General features: G+C 35.5%; 1 protein-coding gene and 1 long non-coding RNA gene across 2 annotated transcripts in view; one reads left to right on the top strand and one right to left on the bottom strand.

The window, feature by feature from the left end:
• PRSS12 (serine protease 12) overlaps nucleotides 1-19,359 on the bottom strand; it is an 80,958-nt gene that overhangs the window by 19,449 nt on the left and 42,150 nt on the right. The window contains 4 exon segments of the mRNA XM_065907267.1: nucleotides 1,715-1,837; nucleotides 2,754-2,832; nucleotides 5,580-5,785; nucleotides 14,676-14,817. Of these exon segments, the coding sequence (XP_065763339.1) occupies nucleotides 1,715-1,837; nucleotides 2,754-2,832; nucleotides 5,580-5,785; nucleotides 14,676-14,817 (550 nt within the window).
• Nucleotides 1-19,359, top strand: part of LOC136147919 (uncharacterized) — a 41,456-nt gene that overhangs the window by 21,283 nt on the left and 814 nt on the right. The gene's annotated exons all lie outside the window — the stretch shown is intronic.

Genomic DNA, 19,359 nt, shown 5'->3' with positions numbered 1-19,359 from the left:
TTTATAGAAACTGACAAACTTAAAAATATTAAAATTGAAATATCTTCATAAGAAAAAGATGTTAAGCTAATGAAAGCACAAGCCCCAGACTGGTAAAAGGTATTTGCAACACATAATAACAAAGCCTCTGTACAAAGAATATATCCAAAAAAATTTAAAATCAATTATAAAAGACAATTGAATAGAAAAATAAGCAAAGGATACAAACAAATAATTTACAAAAGAAGAAGACATGAAATCAGGAGAACAGAATTAAGAGAGAAACCCAAAAACTCTTTAAGGCTGGCAAAAACTGAAAATGTTGACGGTATCAAATTGAGACAGGGATGTGAGGAAACAGGAACTTACAAACTGCTGTGATATAAACTGATAGCGTTACTCAGAACATAAACTAGTAGTGCCCGGTAAATATGAGTAGCACCCACACTCCTGGACCCAGGACGATGCTCCCACGTATATGTGCCAATCAGACACATGCATCTACTGCAGCACTCTTTTTAGTAATGACAGAATGGAAGCCACCTAACTATCCACCAGCCGGAGAATAAATGCACTGTGGTTGGTTGCATCTTACAGTAGGACTTAACACACTCATATGGCAGTTAAAACAAACAAAATCTACATGGATGGATTGTAAATACACAATGAAGCCACATAATCTCACAAATGAAAAAATACAAAACAAATTTTTGGTTGTAAGAATGTTTTAACACTATGGTAATATTCTGTTTAAAACATTTTTTGAGTATTTTTAAATACACAAAATTAGAATAGTGAAACCCCCTGTATTCATCACCTTGCTTCAGTCATCATTAACATTTGCCAAGCAATGGTACACACTTTTAAACACTAAAACTCATGCTGAGGATGTGGCCACTACCCAGGGCCACTAAAGAGTGCAGGGCGTGGAGAAGGGACCAGCAGGTCCCTGCAGGCGCTGCCACCATGAGCAGCGTGACTCTGGCATGCTGAATTCCCCTGCAGGGCTTCCCCTCTGAACTGGAAAGACTTCCGACTGGGCTGATAAAATGCCTGGTTCAGTCACTAAGGCATGTCCAACTCTTTGTGACCCCATGGACTGCAGCCCACCAGGCTCCTCTGCCCATAGGATTTCTCAGTCAAGAATACTGGAGTGGTTTGTCCTTTCCTTCTTCAGGAGACCTTCCCAACACAGGGATTTAAGGCGGATTCTTTACCAATTGAGCCACCGGGGAAGCCCAAAATGTCTGAGACAACAGGAAATAACCAGGATGCAAACTGACAGGTACACATAGAGAAGTCTTTCTCGGGAAGACACAAAACACCAAGCAGACTCAAAGTTTCTAAAATTCAAATCAAAACACTAAACGTGGACTCCCTATTCCTCAGCATTCAGAAGCAAATAATTTGAGGTCTCTTCCAGCTCTGTGAGCACATGATTTCATCCTCAGACATGTTCTTGGAGAAGCAATAACACAGCTGCCTCCCCTCCAAAGACCCATCTTCTCCCTAAACCTAGAGTTTGCTTTAATGCCAGGGTAGCAAGTGACTTTCTGAGAGCTCTCTTTGCTTCTAATGTTACCCCCTTGCTTCCATGGCGCCACTGGAGGAGACGAGGAATCCCTCTAGTCTATCTCTGACACTCCAACTGTCCAGTATGCTGTAGAGCAGGAAGGGGTTGGAAGAACTGGTAAGCAAAGGCCAAACTGCATTATCTGGAAAGGTGCACACATACCTCTTGAAGCAGTGTGCTGCTGTAAGGACCCAGCAGCTACTCAGAAGCGTGGCCCCACAAAGGAGCCTACCGTCTCCGTGGGATGACCTCAGCCGGAGGGATACTTGCCAAGGCCAACTACCCCTAAGAAGAAAGTAAGCCACTCATCAAAAAAGCAAGGCACATCATCCGGTAAAACAATGACTTAGGCATGCAGGTAGGAGGAAAGGAGTATAAAAGAGACGAGAATGTGAACTCCTTTCCTACTTTGAGAATGATATTCCTACAACTTTGAGCAGAAAAACCCTGAAGATTTGCCTATAGCATCTGTGTGCATCGCCCCTAACTCTGACCTCCTTGGAAACAATTTGTGTCTTCTTTATATTTTGTGATTGAAGCATATTTTCTCCCTCACGTAAACACCCTAAAGAAGTTGTGTTTTTTCTTTTTTTTCTGTTGGTCATGCCACATGGCTTGCAGGATCTCAGCTGCCCAATGAGGGACTGAACCCGAGTCATGGCAGAGAAAGCGCAGTCCTAACCATCGGCATGCATGCTAAGTTGCTTCAGTCATGTCCGACTCTTTGTGACCCCATGAACTGTAGCCCACCAGGTCCAGGGAATTCCCCTGAAGAAATATTTACTAAGCAAAGCATTGGTTTTCCATTTGTAAATTCAATAAACAAAAAAATTATATTAAGAATGAATCAAGTCCAAAACAAATATATTCTAAATTAAGTAAATGTGTAGTTATACAATTTTTCAGATTTCCTGGTAAATCAGTTTGTTTCTGCAACAACAAATATATATATATATATATATATATATATATATATATATATATATATATCTCTCATATATCAGGGGATAGTGATTTGAAGAACATGGTCTATATAAATAAATATAGATCAAAGGGCAGTGAAATTATCGGTGTAATCTGTATTTAGTTTAGAAAATAAGAGAAATTCACTATATAATAGTAGAAAATGCCCCAATTTGTAACCCCCTCTCTGTATAAATAATTTTGTAATATGGAAAATCACTTCTGAAGAAACTTTTACCTTAAAGAATTCTTCCCACCAACGATCCGCTTCTGCCGAGGGGACAATAATCTCAAACCACAAACAGATGAGAGGGACTCTGAAGCAGAATGAGGTTTTTAATTAAACTACCACATTGCTGATACTGGGGCAGAGATACAAGTGACACATTTCCTTGCAGCTGCTTCCTCTATTTAATAAAGTGCCTTTTCTCTTCAAATTATAGGCTATTTTTCTTATAATAAAAATTAAATGTTTTCTCAGTTAACGAAGGCAACAATAATTCACAAGTAGACATGGAACTTTATGAGGTTTCCCACAGTCAGCTCTGATGAGGTTTCATGGACTGTTGAGTAGTCTGGCCCTATCTAGTGCATCGTCCTTATGGTACCCACACCTACTCCTCTGCTAACAATGGGGACTGTTCAGGAGTTCAGAAATACTAAACAAGAGGACTACAAAAAATAATGATGATCTGAATTATTTAATTTTCACAGACAACACTCTTCCAAGCTACATATACAAATGTAACTCAGAGAAGCAGAGCACATTCCCAGGAAGAAATTCTGACACAAATTTACATTTATTCAAATAGCATATTAATATATGGAAAGGATTTACTAAGCCAGTTTAAGTGGCAAATTGGATTTAAGGCTATACAGTCAAAGATCTCAAAATAACAGATTTCTGTCAAGAGTATTAAAAAAAAGCAGAGTTAAATTGAAAATATATGAAAAGGTGATGTATAAAAGAAGAATAAATAAGGTATGACTAGTTTTAAAAATAATTTTAGAAAGTGTGTGTGCGTGCTAAGTTGCTTCAGTCAAGTCCAACTCCTTGTGACCCTATGAACTGGAGCCTGCCAGTCTCCTCTGTCCATGGGATTTCCCAGGTGAGAATACTGGAGTAGGTTGCCATTTCCTCCTCCAAGGGATCTTTCCAACCCAGGGATGGGTAAGTATATATGTATAAAATACAGTATATACTGTTTTTCTATCAGAGTAGGAAGAAAGCGTAGGAATTGTGCCAAGACCACGAACGTCTAGCCAGCATTAATAGTCTCCATAATAAAAAGGGAGCCAAACAGGAATCTTAGTACTAGGTATTTCTTCATGGAGAAAGAGGTTCAGCAATGTTACCAAGATCACTAATTTGTCGAATGATCTCAGAGACATGCTGTCAAACCTTAATCCTCATCTCTTATGATATGAGTCCTCTACATGACCCTGTAAGTTAGAAGATACCAGAAAAATACAAGTTTCCAATAATGTTCCAAGTCAGGTCAATGCATATAATGCCAACACAAAGAATGATGTAATATTAAGCAAGCAAAACCAAAAGTTTACATCATTCTGGGGCAAAGTACCAGATTGCAAGAAAGTAAAATTTACTGAAAGCCATAAAATTCACTATTATAAAAAGGTTATAAAGTAAAATGAAATTCATTTATGAAAGGATCCCATCAGATGACCAAAAACTGATGGCTTGAGTTTTAATCACCTTATAGAAGTTAACAGGTCTTGAACCTCAACACAAAATCAACAAGTTAATAAGTCAGATTCAGTAATCCAGCTGGTCTAAGATAAAATCTTTTTATTTAAGATATGGTAGCATTAGAACCATGGAAAGGTATCAAAATGAGCATTGCTACACCTTTGGAAGGCATTAAAACAAATGTATTAATAATTAAGAAATAAATATGGCATTTCATATTTTAAAATAGGTTTATTTTACATAGAAATATACTAAAATATTTCAGTTACTGAATTCTTATGTATCTCTACTGCTTAAGAAATTTTCCATAATCGGAAGACTTAGCTATGTTTACTTTGTAACTGTATTTAAATTACTGAAGGGAATTTAATTAAGTTATAGTCTATAGTTAGGAAAAACTGGCTTACCAAATCATGTTTATTTCATGTAATATATATGTGTGTATATATATATATAAATAAATATATATATATATATAACAAAGCATAAAGGGTTGCAAATATTCTTCACACTCAAAAATGACTCTCAGATAATGAAGAATCATATTAACAATATCTAATTTATTGGATTGTCTTTAATGGTTATTAAAAGATGTTAGAAAAAGAGGATACTCAAGTATAAATATACCTGATTTTAAGAAAATCTTGTATCAAAACCATGAATTTTTAATCTACATAAACGACTGTTCTTTTCATAAAACATAACCACAGTTTCCTCCAAAAGAGCTAGTTTTTCCCCTTCTTCACTTAAAGCAGTATTTGTTTCATAAAAATTAAACTCAGTTTGTATGAACTCTTCTATTTATATAAGTATGAACTATCCATCACTGTATTATACTGAAAGACTACTTCTCATTTTCCTTACATTTTTAAATTTCAGAGAATAGAATCTACAAAAGATAATTTTCTTTTTGCAATTAATTTCAAAAACTATCCCTGTTAAGATATTAATAAGAGTGGAAGAAGTGCCCTTCTCTGATTCACCTTTAAATTTTCATTTCTTTCCTGCTTTTATGAAGCAAATATCATTTCTAAACCTTCAAGGATACCAGCAAGTTTGACACTTTATTACATTCAAAGAAGGAATGGTTATAAATGTCTAAGAATGTCAAAGGGGGACAATCTCAGATTACAAAATCCTCTAAACCCACTCCTGCCCCTGAACTCTGCCCTCTCTGGGAGTCCCACACAGGAAAGCTGGAGAAGAACCACTGCCTCTAAATACTAGCAGAAGGAAGAAGGGGTTGAATATATTCTTATGGAACGGAGTTCATTACCCAAGTGCTGCTCAGAATAATGACATGGGGATGAGTATTCTTTGACCTTCAGAGACACGTCCCAGAAGGTGACATACCTTTACTATTGTTTCCTGATGCTTTTTTCCCAAAATAATCACAAATAACTCCTGCGTCTTCATTGTGGCGGCAGTTGTGATCTCCGATGTCTTGTTTGACACAGTCAGCCAGGGACCTTTCGTTTCCTGTGCACTTCACGTTATCCATATGGATGGGTCCCTCCCCTTCCCCAAAATACGCCATGCTCCTTGCTCTGGCTGGGCCCCTGGAAACAGAGCATTCTTGAGGATGTGGAGAGTCAGTCAATCGTACATTTGAATAAATCACAACATATACTCTCATCCAAGTATATTTCTTAACTTTCATATATTAACATTGGCATCTATATGTGCTAAAAAATTATTTTATGACTATCAAAAAAAAAGCTTGAGAGGTAATAACTATGCATTCTTTGTTATCATATTCCACGGTTTCTTGATTACATCTTAATTTCTAATAAGAAAGTCGCATGTCAAAATTTTAAGTAGGAAAAAAAATCTTCTCAAAAATATCTACTCTCTTCCAGAGCATAATACTCTCTTAAAATTGGTTTCCAAGAAAATTATGAGAATTAAATAAATAATTACCTAGGGAGCTAAGAATTTTTAAAGCCCACTTTAGAAGTAAAAACGCACAATTTTTAACTGAGAAAGAGAAAACCAGGAACCATAGTTAAGAAGGCAGAATTACTTTAGGCATATCACTTTTCTTTGGTTTCTCTCTTTTTTTTAATAATATATTACTTCTTATTAAATATCCAAATACGAAATTTTCAGTGAAGTATTTCAAACTAACACCATATTCAAAACTCAGTTCCTGTTAAATTAATGACATGATCATGAATGGCCAAATTTTAATGTTTGAATTATAGGAAAATTATCCTTGTAACTTCAAGTTAGGGAAAGATTTGTTAAAAAAAAAAAGCACAGATGGTATACCTTAAATTGAAAGACTGATAAGCTCAACAAAAATTTAAAAATGCCACTTCACTAAAAACCACCAAAGGAAAGTGAAAAGATAAATTTTAAAGTTGATGAGTATGTATACTATATATATGTGTGTGCGTGTGTGTGTGTGTGTTGATGAATGCATTCTCTAACAGAGGAAAATAGCATATAATATACAAATAACTCAAATTTCATTTATAAAATAAAAAACCAGCAACCAGTAGAAAAGCAGGAGGGTTTTAAATCAAAAGAAACTGTCTTATTAAAAATGACAATATAGACTAGATTGCTAATATTAAAATACTTTCTACTTAGTTAGGATAAGGTTATTATACTTTCCTTATAGTTATGCAAGGAACTCAGGCAAAGTAGTTTATTGATATGGATTATCTGAGGAATTTGCTTGAATAATCCCCTTTCAGCTATGAGACCTGGCCTCACAGGCTTGTAGCTGGCAGTATACTCATTTCAAAAATGTGCCCTAAAATTTCTTCTGTATTAGTGACAGCTACTCTGACATAAATTGCAAATAAAAATAAGATTTAACCCATCAGAAATACTTACAGTCATGGAAGATCAAATAGGCAACTTTAAAGTTACTCTTTAATTCTTTCTACATATAAAACTTTCAATAGTTGTATAAGTAAAAAATGCTCATTGTATCAAGTGTACAAAAAAAAGCATTAAAAAACCCCAACCACACACTGCTGTCATCTGGAACACATTTATGGGGAAAATATTAACTACGATTTTTAATTGTTAAAAAAAAAACTCATTAAAAAAAATTAAAAAATTAAAATAAAATAAAATAAAAAATTCATTGTACAGACCAGTGATCTCAAACTAAGTGGACGATTCTTATGAAGGTGGTTCTGCATCAAATTTCAGTGTAGGGGGGAAAAAAGTATTTATTTCCTTACTGCTGCACATTTATTTTAAAATTTTTATAAGTTTTACAAGTATATACACCCTTATATATTAATCTTTGTGGGCAGCTTAGATTTCTTCCCAGAAGTGAAACTTTTTATTCAACAGATATAAACATTTCTTAAGATTCTGGATATATACATTGTTTCATATAGGACAAGTCTTTGGAAAGCAAATTATGCATTTGAAATATGTACAATAAAATATGACTATTTAAAGGAAAGGTATTTTTCTGATTTACTTTGTACATCACAGTTCTGATCTATCTGGAATTTATCTCTGTTAATATTTGTGAGGGATCTAACTTTCTTTCTGTCCGTAAGTAACTGTCCTAATAACTCTTCCTGCTGACTTAAATGGCATTTTTATTCACTTATTTATCATGCTTGTTAAGTACACAGGCCACCTCTCAGTCTTTATAGCTCAATAATTCTGCACATTAAAATTACCTTTGGGCGCCTTTAAAATACAGCACAATCTGAACCCCACTGGATGTCAATTAAAGCAGAATTAAGATGTGAAGCACAGTGGGAGTGGGGCCAGGCCTGGGTAATATTTTTTATGTCCCAAAGTGATTTCCATGCACAACCAAGGCTGTTAACCATCACTGACCTCTTTGCCTATTCCTATGCCAGTATCACACAGACTTGATTTCAGATGAACTTGGAAGTTAAGCCCTTCTCCCCAACCATCAAACACACCAAGAAAAACAAAGACTTCGATGAGGAGAGCATTTAATGTACAGATTAATTTCTATTTTGTTTTCCCATTCAGAGTTGTGGAGTATCACAAAGTCTTACAGCTTCTGTAAAGATTTACTAATAGCTTTTGTTCACACAGACCTCAATTTTTGTGAAGTTTATTCCTTGAATTTTTTTGAGTTTTGTAGTGTACCCGGGTCTCCCGCATTGTAGGCAGACGCTTTACCGTCTGAGCCACCAAGGAAGTCATAACTTTTATAAAGGACATTTAAAAAAATTTTCTACTTAGCATATAGAAACATTATTGCTTTTTAAAAAATATTTATATTTCATATTGTTACATTAATAAACACTAGTTCTAGTGTCTTTTCAGATGATCCTCCTGGGTATTCTAGGTGGACACTGCATTATTCATATAACAATTCTGGCTTTTTAAAAATTCCAGTACCTCAGTTCTTAATGATTAGTGGAAACTCCAGATAATACCGAATCATTGCAGTAAAAACAGGCAAACTTATTTGTTCCTATTTCGTGCTTGTTTGTGATAACACAGTTAAGGTAGGTTTATGCTATTCTGAACATCCTAGGAGATATGAGGCAGGAATATTGATTTTTATCATGTAACTTTTCAACATTACTATGATAATCATATACATATGTTTTCATTTATAGACAATACGACAAAATACAATAAATTGAATGCTTCAGCTGAACTACTCTCACATTCTTATAGAAAACTTGTTTGAGTGATATTGTTCTTTTAATAAACTGCTGATAAATTCATTAATATTTTGTTTAGAATTTTTAATATAGATTCATGAGTTTTCTTTTGTGTATGAATCCTTGTCTAGACTTAAAATCAAGTTATATTAACTTCATAAAGTGAATGGAAATATTTTCATCTGTTTTTTTGCTGTACAACAACGTTTATATTAATAACTCAGGAGCCATCCGTGTCTTAAAGACTGGTCAAAACTCTTCAGCAAAAACTCAAGAGTCAGTTCTCCTGTCATTAGTAATTTATTTTAATTTATTTGGGTTTTCTATCTTTTGTATCAACTGTAAAACTTTTTTGTTTTGGTTTGATTTTTTAGGTTTTTTTTCTTTTTTTATGGCTATGCTACATGCTTGTGGTATCTTAGTTCTCCAACCAGGGCTTGAACCTGGGCCCCCCGCAGTGAAAAACCAAGGCCAAACCACTGGACTGCCAGGGAATCCTCTTGATAATTATATTTTTTGCTGAAATGTACAGTTTCCTAGATAATTGTTCATTTCGTCCAGATGTGCAAATTCATTAGCTAAAAGCAATTTTATAGTATTCTACAATTTTTAACCGTCTGTATCTGTGCTTATATTTCTTTTCTCTAATGTTTACTTATATTCTCTCCTTTTCTTAATCAGAATTGAGAGAAATTGCTATCTCATTAATCTTTTTTAAAAATGGAAATAATTGCTGATAAATGCCTGTGTAATGAAGAGCAATTTGAAATTCAAATAGCCATAATTTGAAGAAAATTGAAAATTAATAATATCCTGAAACTAATATCCAAGATGATTCCCATCAGTTTTGGGTGTGAGGATGAGCAAAGGTAGAGAGCAAATAACAATAAGCTAAATGTCTTGATATTTTTCAAGAAGGGGAAATTACAGATAATTTGTGAAATTGGTAAGAAAATATCCAATATCTTTGCTAAAAATTTAAAGAGAATTTCTAGTAAAACAAGAATGCTGAAATTTCAGATAACTAGAGGTAGCAAAGAAAGAATATTAGATTGCTTGTGAATCAGAAACTGGAAGGTCATACAAAGAACCAAAAATAAAGCATGATAAATAGCATAAAAGTAGATGACAGGTGGAAGTAAACATGTTGAAAATAAAATTAGACTCATTAAATAAACCAAAAGGATGATTTCTGAGCAATTTACCAATCAATGCACAAACTAAAGAGAATGTACCATTTTAGATATATCAACAAGTAGAACTAGAGAACATTCTAACTAATAAAAGTACATAATTAAAGACATTCTCAAAGATACAGTGAAATCTAATACATTTTTCTTTGACTTAAAAAAAAATAACTAAAGACTGTCTTACCTGTAGGGACTTCTGAGTTACAAGCATGAAGTAATTCATAGCTGATAATTTCAGTGAGACAATAGGCTCTAATACACAAGTCTTTAAACTGAGACCTGGGTTTGATCCCTGGGTTGGGAAGATTCCCTGGGGAAAGGAAAGGCTACCCACTCCAGTATTCTGGCCTGGAGAATCCCATGGACAATCCATGGGGTCGCAAAGAGTCAGACACGACCGAGCGACTTTCACTTCACTTCACTTAAACTGAGTATCAAGTCCTCCTGGGAGTAGATGATGATTTTCCAAGAGATATGGGAACTGATATGGAGATCATCAAAATCCATGTGTATTCTCTCCTAAAACTGGTCTTGCTAAGTCAAGATCAACCTCTCTTTCAAAATTTCCCTTTCTCCACTACACAAAGAAAAGGCATGCATGCCTTTCACTAAGCCAAATCCAGCCAGAGTGCACTGCTCCGACATGTAAAAGCCTCTGAAGTGGCCAAAAGAACAGTTCAAAATAATGATAGCAATGATGCCTCCTGTATCCAAGGACCAAGAACCCAACCCACGGGTCTAGGAAATGGGAGCTTTTGTCAACTTTTTTTTCCATGTTGAAAAATCATTTATCAAATTTGTTGTTCTTAATTAGTTGTGTACCAGAAATCATAAAATTCTGAGAGCAACTTGTTAGAAGAATTCTTCTCTATCTCACTCTCTGCATGTGTACACACACACACACACACATTTTTTAAAACACAGTAACATTAGGATTCTGTGGGGAAAGAAAATTTAAACTAAAATTTCAAGGACAAAAGGAACTATGCAAAATTTGTGAAGGTCAAAGAACTTATTCATGTATTTTTTAAATGAATGACAGTATCAAAACACTATATTTATGTTTTACTGGATATAATTAAAAGAATGATGTAACCTCAACTTTTAAATGTCATATACAAATATGCCAGAAATTAAACTCCTTGCAGCTATTTAAATATAAGATTAAAAACTAGACACAGTTACTTTTAGGTCTCTATTAAGGCAATAGGGATGGGCTTCCCAGGTAGTGTTAGTGGTAAAGAAGCTGCCTGCCAGTGCTAGGAAACGTTAAGAGATGCGGGCTCAATCCCTGGGTGGAGAAGATCCCCTGGAGGAGGGCACGGCAACCCACCCCAATATTCCTGTCTGGAGAGAGGAATGGTACTCCTGTCATGGACAGAGGAACATGGTGGGCTGCAGTCCATAGAGTTGCAAAGAGCTGGACATGACTGAAATGACTGAGCACACGGGCAAAGCGATAAGGTTACACCCTGTGAAGATTCTTTTAGGGGATATAACTCTAATAAACACAGAGTGCAAGAGCAATGTCATACTGAAGCATGCACTAATGGAATCACACAAAGTTCAAAAAGAATGGAATCTTCGTCATGACTATTTAGTCCTAACGAGGCTAGCTGATAGCAACACATTCTCTCTCAACCCTCTAAAAGCAATGTGCTCATATGCTAGACTTTGTCAGACATTATGTAATACACGATTAAAGAGTGCCTTTTACTTTCTGTTCACTCTAAGTGCATCTATATTAGTTGCCATTCATGTTCCTGATTTTTATTACTTCATTTCTGTTTCTTACATTATGAAAAAGCTAATGCTCTTTTGATTCTTAGTATTTCCAAGTACTAATCCTCAGGGGCAATATAGCTGGTGGGGGAACAGTTCTCTGGTATTCTTATTAAGAAACCTCAAGTCTTCTGACATCTTCAAAGCTTTCTGGATTGATTTCTACAAATAAATGCTTTATTAAAGATTTTTAATAATTCAAAGTAGACATGGGGAAAAAAAATCCCCTATTCTAATCACATACTTATTTATAATTATAAGCTCTTATATGAAATTCTGTATCCTCTCAGTGGGAAATTATAAAAACAAGTATACGTTCAAATATATGTAGACTGATCAAAAGCTAAATGATTCTCTTCTAAATACTATTTGATGACAAATTGTAGCTTGTACACTAGAAGATGACCCTCCAACTTTGTCATAGTAACATTAAATTACTGATTTATGTATCAAGAAGCTCTACTTTAGAAACAATTATAAAGTAAGAGGCTTCCCTGGTGGTTTAGTGGTAAAGAGTCTCCCTGACAACGCAGGAGACGTGGGTTCAGTCCCTGACCCAGGAAGATTCCACATGCCAAGGAGCAAATAAGCCCCCGAGCCACAACTATTGAGCCTGTGCTCTGGAGCCCGGGAGCCGCAACGACTGAGGCCACACGCTGCAGCCACTGAATCCAGGCTCCAGAGCCTGAGCTCTGCGGCAGAGAAGCCCCGACGTGAGAGCCCACGTGCCACTCTGGAGCTCGCCACAGCCGGAGTCTGCACCACGGAAACAAACGAACACTTTTAAAGATACAAACCACCATGAAATAGCATCCTCTTTTAATGCTTTTCTTGATGCTTGCTACAGAAATATTGAGGATTTCTACAAACTTTGTTCACTTAATCTAGATTGGTCTCACCTAAATTCACCATTTGAGTTGAATGCAAAATGGACTAAATGATAAGCAAAAAGCAGGGAAAGATGTAGAAGGAAATGAAAATGCATTGATGGATATTTGTACAAATTTTTTGCTCCTTAAATGTGACTTAGACACACAATTCAAGGATCAAATTTGACCTTTTCTTTCACAGTTTCCTTCACATTTCCAAAGGTAACACTAGGCTTCCTGGATTACCTCTACCAAAAAAATAAAAGTAAGCCAAAAAGTTAGTCTCAAGCAGTAATACACTTTAATGGCTGATTTTAGATAAGAAATTCACTGACAATATAATCTAAGAACAATTATATATATATATATTTAATGGAAAAATGAATGTTAGAAATTTAGTGAGCAAAGGAAACTTAAATTGTTGACTAAATTCATCTAATGTAGATTCTTCCTCCCTTATTCTATTACCCTATATTTTGAAAGTCAAAAATGTCACATACCACACATTTTGAATACTGAACAATCTATATTACAAATAATGAACCCACTGACCACAGAGCAATTAGAATGGCAACTAGGTCCAAAACTGAGCAGTAAATTGAAGTAGGATCTAAGTAGTCAAAAATAAACTTTGGGTTAAAACTTCAGGGAAAAAATTTGAATTTTTATCAAAATGGAAATAGTTTTAAAAATAAAAGTATATTCTGCATGGGAATAACCAGTTAAATTTATCAATATTTAAGATACACACAGATGTGTAATTAAGGATATATTTTAAAATTTACACCACTATTAGTAATCCAAAATAAGCCAGGCAAATTGTTTACTGGCTTAAATTTCATAGACCTCTAAACTGTAACATATTCCATATATATTTGCAACTCTAAAATCAATCAGACTTTTCACTGTCATTTGTGGACACGCATAAAGTCTCAGACAAATTTGAGTTTCCCAGTTGAGGTCTCTCAAGGAGATAAACTATCTTTCTAGTTCACCTCAAACTGGAAATAAGTGTCCGTTTCCCACCTCATTTAGTGCCACGTTTTTCATGCTATATAACTCATGCCTGAATGAAGACTAACACACTTATTTCCTTCATAAGGCACATCACAGCCTTCTTCATTCAGGAATACTAGCCAGCACGGCAGCACAATGCTTCAGTTCAGTTCAGTTCAGTCACTCAGTCGTGTCCCACTCTTTGGGACCCCATGAATCGCAGCACGCCAGGCCTCCCTGTCCATCACAATGCTTAGGGGCATCTTAAACAGAGAAATCGTTAACAAAAAGGTGCAGAAATGCAGGGGAGGGGAAAGCATTAGGAGACTACAAAAAGGCCAACTGCTTGCAAGCGTGAGAGTTAAAACAAGAAGGCAGAACATCACTTGGTTTGACCTCAGCTCTAGAAGCAATGGCTCAGTATTTCCTAACTTAATGTTCACAGTGACTTTACAGAACATAACTACTGCAAATAACAAGAACCAACTGTAATTTCAGTAACAGCAGAATCCCTTATAAGGCTACTGTGGTGCGACATAAATCACAGAGAAAAGGTTAATACGTTTGGCTGACAGAAGCATGTGACGAATGCTGTTGTTTTTGTTTAATCGCTAAGTTCTGTCCGACTCTTTTGCGACCCCATGGACTGTAGCCAGCCAGGCTCCTCTGTCCATGGGATTTCCCAGGTGAGAATACTGGAGTGGGCTGACATTTCCTTCTCCAGTGTTATGAATAATCAAGAGTTATTGGACTATTTGTTATTAGATAAAAGCTACATTTCTTAAGTAACATAATGTATATGTCTTGTAAGAGTATAGAAAAATTTAAACAGACTCTACTTCATATTTCTTTACCATTCTGAATCAAGTCAGTAGGTTGCCAGTATTTTCAAGTGAATCATAAATACTAATTTTATACAAGAACAAGAGTAAAAAAATCATACATTTTGTCAAGCAACCATCCCAAATAATTAGGTTTTCTTACTTGTAGCCAAGCTGTCTACAGATCACAGTTGCATCCTTATCAGTCCACCCATCATCACAAACTGTTCCCCAATGGCCATTGATAAAAACCTCCACTCGTCCTTCTTTCTTATTTTCTCCATCCATCAGTCTGATTGGGAAACCTAAGTCAGGAGTTAAAAGTAATACTCATTATTACTTTTATAAGAGCCAAAACAAGCAAACTGATGTTAAAGCATCAGGGACTTTATAAAATAGTATTTGCTTTTGAAATGAGCTAAATATTAGATGGACAATGAGAGAGAGAGGACATACCAATTTAGAAAAAAAAAAAAAAAACTGTATCCACTTTTGCAATATCTTTTGAAGCCTTGAGGTCAGAGTGCTTATCTTGCTCAACTTTATATTCCCAGTACTTGAAACAGTGCCTGGCATTATAGAGTACACATAACATCTGTTTATTGAATAAATGAATATATAGCACTGTTAAACTGTGTATTATTTTATTACCTCTAACTTCTAGTTAGTAAAAGACATTAACTTGGAATTGTTTTTGTTCTACATCTACTCACTTATCCACGAACACACCTAGAAATTATATTCCAAAGCCAGAATTTTTAAGAAGAATTTTTAGATATACTTCAGAATGCATGAGTAACTTGAATGATGGAAGAGAAGAAAAAAAAAAAAAAACGCAATCAACTAATAAGGACAATTTCCATCTCAGGCTTCCTATTTACTATTGATTCCCAAGGAAGAGCTTAAGTCATAAAAATCATTAAAAATGTAAAAGTTGAGAAACTGATCTCTAGCAAACTGGGGGTTTATCTGAATTATGCAAAAGAAATGATTTGTAGAGTTTTCCATACATCTCTACTGACACCAATAAATATGGTTTTGTTTAATTAAAAGCCCTCATTATGGTTTGCATACTGCCTGGGGTTGAATTGTGAAGCCATTAGAATGGGCTCTAATCCAATTTGTACACAGAGATACACAGAAGGAAGATGTGAAGAGACAGAGGGAGAAAACAGCCACCTCCAAGCTGAGGAGAGAGGCCTGGAACAGATCTTCCCCCCCGGTCCTCAGAAGTACCCAACCATTGTGCACACCCCGATTTTGGACCTCCAGATTCTAGAAGTGTGAGACAATAAATACCTGTTGTTTAAGCCACCCAGTGTGTGACTTGTTACAGTAGTCCAAGCAAACTAATACACTTTCTTTACATTATCTAGTTACTAGAAGGGTCTCCAGCTTGCGTCTCTAAGATTGATAAGGATTCAAAGAATACCATCCAACATGGTGAAATTATCAGAATCTAGGGAGGTGACGCAAGCAGCTACCAAACCAAGTATCATTCAATATGTGTTCAACCCCATGTATGTAATCACTAGATGACATTTTTTAACTGAAAGAAAACACAGTTGGCAAGATAGACATCCTACTTTGATTGCTCAAATTCTTTGTTGCCCCAGAGTTGCTGGCTCTCTAATCTCTGATCATACATACTCACTTCATGGAACAGGCATCATAGTGGAATACAGCAAAGTCAAAATAACAACCTTCTCTATGTGTTGTTTGTATTAGCTAAAAAATTTTTGTAACAGACATGTTACAAAACACATTATATTTAAAATTTTACATTTCTCATTGTTGTATCTGAAATTTAGGGATTCTTTGTGAGAGGAGCAAGGGGAAAAGTGATTCTCAAAGAAAAAATTTAAAGGATGAAATTCTTCAAGTTTTTGAGTTTTACACTTTTTAGATCTTTGGTGCAAAATTAAGAAATAATACACACATGGAATTAGATCTCCACATTCCAACCTCGTTGTTTTATGGGCAGTTTTTCACAGTCCATAAAAACAATAATGATAAAGTATTTGTAAAGCCTAAGTTGCATACTTTGTAAAAATAATACATACAATATTTCTGAACCTAATTTTAGCCAGTCATTTTATTAAATCATTGGATTTTTGATGCTTGAAGGGAAACTGAATGACAGAAACCATTCTATTAATACCACCTCACTAAGTTCTTTTTGTTATAGCAATAATAACATACATGATTTATTTCTAAACTCTTAAAATGCTTGGGAAAACTAAACAGGGTATATATTACCTTTCATTAGAGATCTCAAACTCTGATTACAACAGTTTTCTTTACTTCAATTTTCCTATAAAACTGATTTAATACATTATTTTTAAGAAAATAATGTTTTTCCTAAAAGAAAGATAAAATCTAGCATAAAAGTAAAAGTTGAACTTTATACTGTAAACCTCAGAGACAATGAAGTGTGAAAGATATCTCTGTTAAGATTTAATACTCTGACTTTAGAATTAATGCAGTATTGGAGGAGAGTAGTCTTAGAGCAATCAGGGCAAGTAAGTCTGAGATAGGATGTGGAAAATTTGGTAATTAATAAATTTATTTAACTTTTTAAAAAAGAATGCAGTATTAAAATAAGAAATCTACATATTTACCATCCCACAAATTTCCCCCAACTAACATAGGCATTAACTACATTTGTATTAAATCACCTTTACTGACCTAGAATATTGTTTTTGAGCATTCCATCTACCACACACCTAAAATTAAGAAGTGTCTACTGAACTACTACTAATTTTGAGAAAAGTTTCATTCACAATTAAAGTTAAGGTCAATGAGTTGCCTTCAAACAATTGAATACTCTAATAGTCTAACAGCTCTTATCATAGAGCCAAAGAAGTGAAAAAACTCAATTGTTTTTAAAATGTACCATTCCATGATCTCTTTCCTAAACTTCTGTTTTAATTATGCAGTCCTTTTTGATAAGTGGGAAAGTAATGATCTCTTTGGATGAATAAATGGTAATCTGATTCTATTGCAAAAGAATAATTTGGCTCAGATATAATGTTCTTTGGACAAATGAATAGTTAATATATTACCAAAATTAGGACCAAAGAATTCATAATAATGATCTCATATTTTATTAATAATTATCACACTCAACTTTTTAAATTTTTTAAAAATATATCAAAATAATCCTAGAAAATTAAAAATTTTAAGGAAATTGAAAGGATTAGTTGTCGTAACTGTATGTGTATATTTAGCCACACAGATCTTCAGAGAACTGAAATTGTAGTATTTGGTTTGCTTCCCAGGTGCCACTAGTAGTAAAGAACCCACCTGCCAACGCAGGAGAGAAAAGAGACGGGGCGGGGGTTTGGGGGGTGATCCATTCCTGGGTCGGGAAGATCCCCTGGAGGAGGGCATGGCAACCCACTCTAATATTCTTGCCTGGAGAGTCCCATGGACAGAGAAGCCTGGCAGGCTATAGTCCAAAGGGTTACAAAAAGTCAGACACAACTGAAGTGGCTTAGAATACATGCATAGTATTTATAATACTTCATCACATGGAGTTCTGATGGAATATGCCTACATAGATCACTCCATGATCCAAATACCTGCTATCTGGGACTAAGAGGTTCCATTTCTAGCAAACAGGTCTATCTCTCCCAACCACATATTCATCACAATTATTATTCATCACATAATCCTAGAAGGATCATAAATCTTTTATAGGAAGAAAGTAGCAAGGGAGGAGACCAAACAGAAACAATTTAAAATATGACCTATGAGGGACAAGGTGAAATGCTGTATTTCTACCTGGTATCATTAGTGCTAGATTAGTGGGTACATCACTATGATCTCACAGGGCAGAATACAATGAGGAATCAACATACACTTTGACAAATTAAAGTATGCGTGCTTAACTGCGTGCTCAGTCGTGTCCCACTCTTTGTGACCCCATGGACTGTAGTCCACCAGGCTCCTCTATCTGTGGAACTTTCCAGGCAAGAATACTGGAGTGGGTTGCCATTTCCTTCTCCATTTCCTCCCCGACCCAGGGATCAAGCCCACGTCTCCTTCACTGGCAGACAGATTCTTTACCACTGTGCCACCAGGGAATAGTTAATACTGTGGGATTCAACATATCCTGTTATTTTATAATATGAAGATTCCAGCTTCAGAATCTCAAAATAGGAGGATATAAGAGGGGCTGACTCAAGCCTGAGGTGAGACTTAAGGACCACCGTGGTTATTTCAATATTTATGTCCTGGCAAGTCTTCTGAATATCTCCCTCTATACTTTTCATTCATATTTATTCTGACCGCCTCATCAGATATTAAGTCTGTCAAGGATATATAATAGTTTCTGCTCACAAAAGGACCTTTATCTAAGAATATTTAAGGTCTTCCCTGTAGCTCAAATGCTAAAGAATCTGCCTGCAATGCAGGAGACCGTGGCTGGACCCCTGGGTTGGGAAAAGGAAATGGCAATCCACTCCAGTGTTATTGCCTGGGAAATCCCAGGGACAGAGGAGCCTGGCAGGCTACAGTCCATGGGGTCAAACGAGTTGGCCACGACTGAGTGAATAACACTACACACAAATATTTTAGACTGTTAGATGAGCTAAGTACCTTTTATCTGACTATAAGTCTGAAGAAATTTGGAATGAGGGGTAATAAGTGATGCTAATGGGTTTTTAGTAACAGGATATCTTAGAAAGATAGGTGGGCTGTTTACTCCAATGGACCACCTTGGAGTCCAGTGAGAAACTTGAAAGATCTAGGTTAGGACACAGCAATGGTTAGCTGGCAAGCAATGAGTGGCAAGGCCTCAGGACTAAAGGCAAATGAATCATGGAGGGTGGGAAAGAGACCTG

This window comes from Muntiacus reevesi, chromosome 16 (genome assembly GCF_963930625.1).
Source record: "Muntiacus reevesi chromosome 16, mMunRee1.1, whole genome shotgun sequence".
NCBI classification, from domain to species: Eukaryota; Metazoa; Chordata; class Mammalia; order Artiodactyla; family Cervidae; genus Muntiacus; species Muntiacus reevesi.
The sequence above is the reverse complement of the archived record's forward strand: the minus strand, read 5'-3'. Positions and strand labels throughout refer to the sequence as shown.